Raw genomic sequence first — 9,151 nt, 5'->3', positions numbered from 1 at the left:
AGATCGCCAACCATTGCACGGTTTATGCCACAGCTGCCATTACAATAACAGTATCGGAAATGACAAAATCTATATTTCTGTAATGGTTAGTTCACCAGTATGCAGAACTTCTTTAATCAAAAATGTAAGTGTATGAAATGGGCATGGACTTTTAGGAACATTTTAGTTGCCTAGGTAGGAGACTTGGTTTGAGTCCACTTCTGCCCCCCTGTGGCTAAACTGAACACCGCACAGTCGTTAGCAACCTGCCCCCTGAGATAAGATTACTCATTAACCTCGTCTTCTCAGTCACTCAGGACACCGGGGAAGTCGCGCGGTACTCTCACTGAGGCATGCTACCGCTCAGCCGTCGCATCTTAGCATGGCAGACTGTAACCACTGCACGCACGAGCGGGCTTTATCCGTAGAGGACGACGTTACGGTGGCGTTTTACAAAGATGACAGCCATGACAAAAACAGCGCCTACGACCGACAAGAGCCCGGCACAAACGACCGGGCACCAGAGAGGATTCATCTGCGGAGCAAGGGCCGAGCTTCGTGCGAGTATGATGAAGAAGAAGATGATGATGATGAGCAACTGGAGGGCGCAAGAGGAAATTCACTGGAAAGCAGCGGCGAGGAGAAAACGTCGTGCCCACCGGCGTTTTGCGTCAGAAACAAGTCCCCATCCCCAGAAGGTAGAAGCGCACGCGCATGCACTTACAGTTAGCATAAAGTAGTCAGCATCCCCCGTTTTTACGACTTTCTCCTGCAGATAAACTTCGTCGTGTGAATAAATAATATACTAATACACAAACAGTGACTTCCTGCGTAGCACCACGTTATACAATCGTTCAACGTCACGTATCGGTGATAGCGGCGATATCACGTGTATGCTATTTTTGGGAGGGGGGGGGGTATTTGATAATAAAACATCCGTTAAAACAGCCCATTTTCATTGTATGTTATTTATTTCAGAATAAAACGGTAATGTTAAATAAAGTTGTACACCAAATTATACTTAAAATATGATTAAGAAAAATGTTCCCCTTACAGTGATTCTGCCCAGTAGTGAACCTAGTTGACTGGTGAAGCTGGTGGCTCAGTTGTTTCATAAGCCAGCTTAACATTTTCCATCGTGCTATAAAACGGATGCATGACTGTGCACTTTTCCAAAAGAAAAAAAACTAACCAAAAACGTGCCTATTTTTAAACAGGAGGTGGTTTATACATATGGCTGCTGATGTCAATTTTCTAAAACTAGTTTAACTTGTATAGGGCTTGGTCCTGTCTTCCCTCTGGTATAATCCTGTACAAGGAAGAAGGGGGTTTATATTAGAAATTGACAAGGAAGTAAGACATTTCCTCAGGACCTTTACATACCAGTTTTAGTTTATTACTTTTTGGTTACTTTTGTATTTGATGCATAATTGCTAGGGTAGAACAGCACAGGGTATAAAATTGAACTCCCATCTGGTCCAGCTGTACACTTAAGTTTCTACAGAGGTTGACTTAAAGTATGTAATTAAACTATTATGTAGTTAAAATCAAAGAAAATTCCTAACATAAAATGATTCTATGACAACAAGTCTTACATTACTGCTTTACTGTGACTAAACATTGTCAATCTTCTTCCTCGCCTGTGGCTTGGTACAAAGTTTGGAAAGCAAACGGACTGGTGAGTACAAATAAAAATACTTGTTTAACCTCGGGCTGAAAGTCTATCCCTGCACACGTATCAGTTGTTTCACAGTCAGGGTTTGCAAACACCACAGCCCACAATTTGGCATATCTTTTGTTTGTGATCTTTGCAGCTGAATTACCCAGGCCACATGGGGTTCAATAACATATTCTGCTCCTCACTTCGCCATCCAATATGGAGTGCTGTATTAAGAACAACATAATACATTTTTATAATTAAAAATGTAAGTGATTTTCCTCTCATGGCCCTTCTCTTACATTCTTTTGTCTTAAGACTTACTTAAACTAATGCCTTCTTTTCTCTTTTTCCACAGGCCCAGAGAAACCAAATAGATGCCCAGGTCTTGGCTTGTTCTATGCTTTCCTGTCCACAGTTTTCTTCTCCATCATCACCCTCTTGGTGAAAACTATAGAGGGAATTCATGCTATAGAGATCAGTGCCATACGATGCTTCTTTCAGATGCTGTTTGTCGCACCAGTAATCATCTATCACAAGTAAGCACAATAGCTGGTTTAAGATTTACACACGCTGTATACTATATGAAATAATTAAGGCCAGTATTTGTTTGTACATTTTCAAACCAACAATCTTTTTGGTTTGAGCAGATTATAATAGGATACAGTCAAAGAGATGGCGCATATCCTCACCTGTAATTTATCTGTCATTTTATCGCCTTTAACCAGATTTACTGACTTCACGGTCCAAACATGAGGTTTACAAAATATTGTAAGAGATTTGTTTTATTCCCCTCACTGTTGTTGATGGAAAAATGTGCATTTAAATTCAGTGTGGGAAAGGGTTTTGAATAATAGTCCCACATCAAGTTATATAGCCACCTAAAATTAACTCCCCATTTCATAATCAGAGCTTAAGTATAGTCAAGTATATTAAACAAACCACTTGAGGTGTAATTTTTACACATACATAGACTAATATGCCAACAGGCAAACAAAATATAATCAAACAGATTTTTTTCACATTTGGTGTTACCTTAACCTTGGCCCGATTTTTGGCCAAAGGGAATTAATCTCAAGCAGTTATTGGTGTCTGTCATCAGAGAAAATTTGAAACTGATATCTTAAAAACTGTGGACCCTAGACTACTAATAGACAGACAGACAAACAGAAACGATTAAATGCTCCCTCCCTTTGGGGAAAGAGTAAATCTAGCTTGTGCCCATACTTGTTATTAATCTCTGGCTCTCTTCCACAGCATATCTTTTGTCCTGTCTTCCTCCTCTCACCCCAACCAGTCACGGCAGATGACTGCCTGGTCCTGCCGTAGGTTTCTTCCTGTTAAAAGGGAGTTTTAACAGGAACAGTGCTTGCTCATAGGGAGTCATATGATTGTTGGGTTTTTCTCTGTATGTATTATTGTAGGGTACCTTACAATATATAGTGCCTTGAGGCAACTGTTGTTGTTATTTGGAGGCGTATAAATAAAATTGAATTCTTTTTTTCCCCCTGTCAATTTATTCCACTAGCTTGGCTTGATTCCTTTAATACTGAGAAATATAACTTAAAAAAGGCATTGAACCTTCTCACCCATCCTTCTGTTCATCCTCCACATACATTTTAACTTTGATTTATCATTTACAGATCTGTCTCTCTTCCCTGTTTTCAGCAGCATCCACTCATGCATCCATCACTGTCATTCCCACATTACCTAAATGTATCATTTTCCTTAGCCATCCACTAATTTGTCATCCCTTAACTCCCTACGGTACTTGCATTTTCTCCATCTGTCCCTCCCTGAAATTTCAGTTTATTACTTCCTCTATCAGTCATTGTAGTCATCCTTCCATTCAGCCATCCCTTCATCCATCATCCTCATATCTGTGCTCCTCCAGGACAGGTTTTCTTGGTCCCAGAGATAAACGTTTAGTTTTGATGCTTCGGGGTTTCCTTGGTTCCAATGCCATGATCCTGCTCTTCTATGCAGTTCAGCTGATGCCGCTGGCAGATGCCACCGTTATCACATTCAGGTGAGAGCTGCTTCAAAGCTCATTTATTACAGATCACTTCAGATTATGTTAACACTACAGATGCATTGCATCCTCCTTGAATTCATCAGCTACATTTACACTTTTTCCATGCTTTTTTTTTTCCTTTTTAACTCTTTCTCTCATTGAACCCTGCCTCCAGTAATCCAGTCTTTACCTCCCTCTTGGCTTGGATCTTCCTGAAGGAGAAATGTACAATCTGGGACTGTGTTTTCACTGTTTTTACCCTCACCGGAGTCATCCTCATTGCCCGACCGCCATTTCTCTTCGGCGAGAATGTTCATGGCATTGAGGGCGACTACACGAACCACATCAAGGGGACTTTTGCTGCATTTGGAGGTGATATGATTTATCCAAACATTTACACTGTGTATTTTGCTGAGGATTTTGTTTGCTCTCATGGTCAAGTTGGCCATGGCAACCAGGGGAACTGAACCACATTTGGATGAGAGGGTGGAGTGCAAAATGAATGGAGGACAAATGGATATGTGGTAGATAAGATGAACAGTATCTGAAAGTCACGTCCTAATGAAACAGGAAACATTTTGGCAAAGACTTGACATAAGACCTAAGAGATGTATCTGGACCTTAGGATTATCCATCTACTGTTTACTGACACTCAGTTGCAGAGTGAAAAGGTTTTCCAAATTACACAAGAGCCTCCTATGCCACTCTCTAGTGCAGGGGTGTCAAACTCAAATACACAGTGGGCCAAAATTCAAAACTGGAACAAAGTCACGGGCTAACATTAATATTTATTGAAAAATCTTCCTCCAGATATAAGAATGAATCTTTTGTTATGGACTCGAACAAGTTTTGCTGAAAAACTGAATATGGAACAAGCAAAGCCTAACACTAAACGAGATATATATATATATATATATATATATATATATATATATATATATATATATATATATAAAAAATACCAGTAGGCCAGCTCTAATAGTAATTTGGTATGGCTTCGCGGGCCAAATGTAATTAGGCTGCGGGCCAAATTTGGCCCGCGGGCCAGAGTTTGACACCTATGCTCTAGTGGCATAATGCATGAAAAGAAACCCTGAAGTGATTTAAACATGAAAGTGAAGGGAAAAATTGGCCATGTTGATGAAAATTGTTTGTTTTCATACCAGTGAAGTTACACTGGGGTCTGTGTGGATGGACTTTTATTAGAGTCCGCCTCAAGTGGCCACTCAAGGAACTGCCATTTTTGGCACTTCCATGTTGGCTTTATATGGTATGTTTTTTAAGAGCCAGCACGTTGCTGCTCGACTGAATGCTAAACATGGGTGATAAATTGTTTCCAGTCAATTGTGGCTGGGCTCAAAGCTGTCTCCTTTCTTTTGTAGCAGCTTATTAGTTTCTGTAAAAGAGGTCCATTAGGTTTCAAAGCATGATACCCATATTGGATTCTCACTGACTAACAGTTTGGCAAACTTTTTATGGACTCATTCATTTCGAAATTTAAATCTTTGAATCAGCAGGAATGATTAGAAATGCATAGATGTTAATACTACATAACAATAAGTAATAATGTGATCCAAAATGTCACACGATGAACCTGAAACATACGGGTTTAGGACAACATTTAACCTCATTAATTCAAGTAATTCTATCAGTTTAATAATAGCTTTGTAGCTCTGAAGCAATAGAGCCGAACATACCCTTTAGCTGTCCTTCAAGTCTAAAGTGGTTCTTATGGATTTGTTCATTCTTATTATCCTGCAGATTGATTGATTCATTCTGTGTCTCTCTCAATGGTTAATTTATGTATAGGAGCAATTGGAGCTGCGTGTACATTTGTTATTCTTCGCAAGCTGGGCAAGAGTGTCCACTACTACGTCTCCGTGTGGTACTATGCTGTCATCGGGTTAATCGAGTGCATCATCACCGTATCCGTCCTGGGTGAATGGAAAATCCCATTCTGTGGCCGCGACCGCTGGTTGCTGATGTTGATCGCCATCCTGGGTATCGCAGGCCAGACCTTCCTCATAAAGGCTCTGCAGGTTGAGAAGGCCGGACCCGTAGCCCTGATGAAAACTGTGGATGTGGTGCTGGCGTTCATCTACCAGTTCATTTTCTTTAGCCGCGCACCAACATGGTGGAGCCTCGGCGGAGCGCTGTGCATAGCGGTGAGCACCAGTGGAGTAGCAATAAGGAAGTGGTATAATAGTTCCTGTAGGAACTGATGAGCAGACGTATCGTCAGTTTAAGTATTGATTTTTTTTTTTCTCTTTACCATCATATGGTCTTAATTTACTTCTTATTTTACTTGTTATTTATATGCAAACCTGAGTGGAAGTTTAAGCTCTTTATAGAGTTAGAAGCAGAAATAGATCAGACCCAATCTAATATGGGGCTGTTTTGGCTTGTGATGTATTCAGAAATGAAGTCAGTGCATCTATACACATTGATTCTAAGAGTCAACCTGTGCAATTTAATGCTTGTATCTTTTTTTAAATTAATCAACAGGTTTAGGTTTTTTTTAAAGAAACGAGAAAAAAGACTTCTCCTAAAAACTGTACGCTGATCCCTGGAACTTGTGTGTATATGTACACAGTATAAATACAATGAAGGACATCCCATTTACTCCCCTTTTACTTTAACCTGAATAAAATAGCCAAAGAGAGGATGGCATAACCATATTGTACTAAAAAGTGTGCAAATTTAGATTTTTATTATGATTTTACTCAAAAAAAAGAAAAATGTTTGAATCTGTTCATGCTAAGACTACGACTATGATCACTCTGCCATCGACAATGACAACAAAAAAACCACAAACTCAAGAAAAGCACTTTAATGCAGTTAGTCACTACAAACAATACAATAAATTCCAACACTGTCATGCTGTACTATTTTCTCAGGGATTTCTCAGCAGGGTGTGATGTTGGTTAGCACTCCTAGTGCTAGTCAGTGGACCACTTGTATGTCCTCCCTGTGCATTTTTCTCCAGGTTCCCTGTCTTCAACTTTGCAGCCCAACCTCTAGCTGTGCACTGTGCAATATTTAAAGTGCCTTATGTAGGAAAGCTTTCCTTAATAGAGCGGCTCAGTAACCAGTAGCATGTCCTAAGATACTCTCAGATAACTGTGCAAATACACATGAAAATGAATAAGAATTAGGGTGCTAAGAGAATTTTGTAGCTAAAACACTAAGCCCCACCCCTGCGATAGGCTGCACTGATTTCTTTATCAACACGAGAGTCAGATCCTGTCATCACCTTGTGCCATTTTAGCAGGCAATTAGTGCATAATCAGTTCAAAAATATATTTTCTGTGATGCTCGAAGTGGGATGTCATTTGCGCTTTGTCTCTGCCAGAGGGCAGAGCAAGTGTGAGTAAGCTGTCACAATAATTCAGCAAATCAGCTGGTAAACAACTGCGCACAAAGATCGCTTCAAGTGTCTTACAATGAAATCTTGCTCATTTATTTCAAGGAGGTAAAGCTAAATAATGAGAGGTAAAACGGCACAATGAAGTGCAGTTTTGTTAATATAACCGTGCTCAACCCCTCATTACTCAGGTGAATATCTGCAAACAGTTAGACTCAGTCTTCTATATAAAGGCACATGTTCTGGTTTTGGCCTAATAGGGTTTTTTCTTTTTCGTTTCTTTGTTTTATTTTAATGATAGCCTTAGCAACTCAATACTAGCATCTAAGATTCTGGACGTTTGCACTCGCCCTGTGATTATAAGTGGATACATTGTATCTTCAGTCCAGAGGCGTTCAGCTGGTAAAGCAGTTTTGGGATTTTTAGTTGATTTATAAAATTCCAGCAAAAGTTCTAGAGACTTTAAATATTTTAAAGCACAATTATAAAAGCTTCTCTGCTAAAAGCAGTAGTTTGTTTTTTTCTTTCACGCTTAAAGAGTGTTTTTTCTGCCTCTGATGTATGATTTATGTCTAGAAATCTGGCTCTCCAGCACAGCTGTCTCTATGTTTTGTATCTGGTAGAAATTATTTTGGTATTTCTAACATTTAACAACAAGTTTCCCAGTGGCACGACCAGTGAGGTCATTTTCGCAACTGCAGTCCCGTATTTGACACAATTTAATTGGGTCCAATACAGCTGGAAAGGGAAAGCAATTAGTGGTGCTAGACTGCTACGCTATATCCTGCGGTGCTGTCTTTGCTGTTTTTCACTCTCTCCTCTTTCTGGATTTTTTTTTTTTTTCAACTTGTGGAGAACTGTGTCTGCAGCACAACTTGCACAGTCAACACCCCTTCCTACTATAATTATTCCACTTATGCAGTAAATGTTAGTGTGCACACTGTTGCTTCTATGCAATGCGACAACTATTTCCTTGTGTTGTATAAGAAGTCCAGCTGGCTCATGTTGGTCCTGTAGGACATGACACAGTGAGCTGTAGAAGACTAAAGCAACAAACTTTGTGTGCAATATAAAAATGCATTTTATCTACAGAATTTGCTGTGGTTGAAGTAAATCCCAGCCGTGCTCTGAGATATTATGTAAAGAAGAAGAACTCAGTTTTATTGCCAAAATTAATTACTGATTCAAAAAAACATATTAGCTGTCTCACTCTGTTTTTTTTTTTTTGTTTTTTTTTAAGGAACTAGTAGAAAATAAAGGCACTGTGACATTTGTCAGTTGTTCATGCATGTGACGGTCACATCAAATGTCCACAAGTTAATTTTCTTAAGTGTGTTTTGGTTTTACATTGAATTTATTATTATTATTATTATTATTATTAGTTTAAATGGCATGAATGCTGGTAGTGTGAGCACAATGTGTTGTTTTTCATGAGCTGGTAAGGTGAACAGTCTCAGGACCTACAAGCCTTAAAAACCTACTGAAGCTGTTTTTATACTATTATTATTATTATTATTATTATTATTATTATTATTATTATTATTATTTCTGCAATGTTTTACAGAAGCTCAGATGTATGTATTTCCACACAGTGATGAATAACTTTTTAGTATATTATAACTTGAAAATAAATCTTATTTAAATTTATAAGTCTTACCCTCTGCCTCCTGTCTTTTCTCTCATAAAGCACTTGATCATCACTTCTTATTAAATCATTTAAATATGACAGAAGTTTGCGGAATGCACCCAAACTGTGTAGAGGTTTTGTTTCTACTTAAACTATTGTCCAAACACCCGTGGTGTTAGCCATGATGCTCCACTAACGGCTCAATAGGCGACAATGGTACAAACCAGGCCACGGGCAAAGAAGCTTTCAACAAACCACTGAGTCAGGTAGCTGTACTGCTCAGAATAGCACCTGGCTGAGTGAACACTTGTGTGTTCATACTGTGGCTTTTGTTTATCACACAACACACAGTTGTGAGGGCTGTGTTTTTCCATGCATAATAACAGAGTTGCATTGGTACCACAGTAGAATTCATATCTTGCAAAAAGCAAAGACTTGTGCCTTGGGTTTAGGCACAGTTGCAGGGTAATTCTTCAGCCAGGCACCGAGCTAGGTGAAGTGTGAAAAGGC

At 39.2% G+C, this 9,151-nt stretch overlaps 1 protein-coding gene across 1 annotated transcript; it reads left to right on the top strand.

Moving 5' to 3' along the window:
• Positions 1 to 239: 239 nt before the first annotated feature.
• On the top strand, positions 240 to 8,257 carry slc35g1 (solute carrier family 35 member G1). The gene is made up of 5 exons (XM_085416442.1): positions 240 to 677; positions 1,995 to 2,175; positions 3,531 to 3,665; positions 3,826 to 4,022; positions 5,460 to 8,257. The coding sequence occupies exons 1-5, from the start codon at positions 362 to 364 to the stop codon at positions 5,870 to 5,872; spliced, it is 1,242 nt and encodes a 413-aa protein (XP_085272568.1). The 5' UTR covers positions 240 to 361; the 3' UTR covers positions 5,873 to 8,257.
• The last annotated feature ends 894 nt before the right edge of the window (positions 8,258 to 9,151 follow it).

This window comes from Rhamphochromis longiceps, linkage group LG8 (assembly GCF_057381845.1).
Source record: "Rhamphochromis longiceps isolate RC_006_pf linkage group LG8, R_longiceps_female_GT1.1, whole genome shotgun sequence".
NCBI lineage: Eukaryota > Metazoa > Chordata > Actinopteri > Cichliformes > Cichlidae > Rhamphochromis > Rhamphochromis longiceps.
The sequence above is the reverse complement of the archived record's forward strand: the minus strand, read 5'-3'. Positions and strand labels throughout refer to the sequence as shown.

Excerpts from the sequence above, each read along its gene's own strand:
- slc35g1 (XM_085416442.1), top strand. The coding sequence starts at position 362 with ATGGCAGACTGTAACCACTGCACGCACGAGCGGGCTTTATCCGTAGAG. Across the intron at positions 678-1,994 it reads CAAGTCCCCATCCCCAGAAG|GCCCAGAGAAACCAAATAGA; the intron begins GTAGAAGCGCAC and ends CTTTTTCCACAG. Across the intron at positions 4,023-5,459 it reads GACTTTTGCTGCATTTGGAG|GAGCAATTGGAGCTGCGTGT; the intron begins GTGATATGATTT and ends ATTTATGTATAG.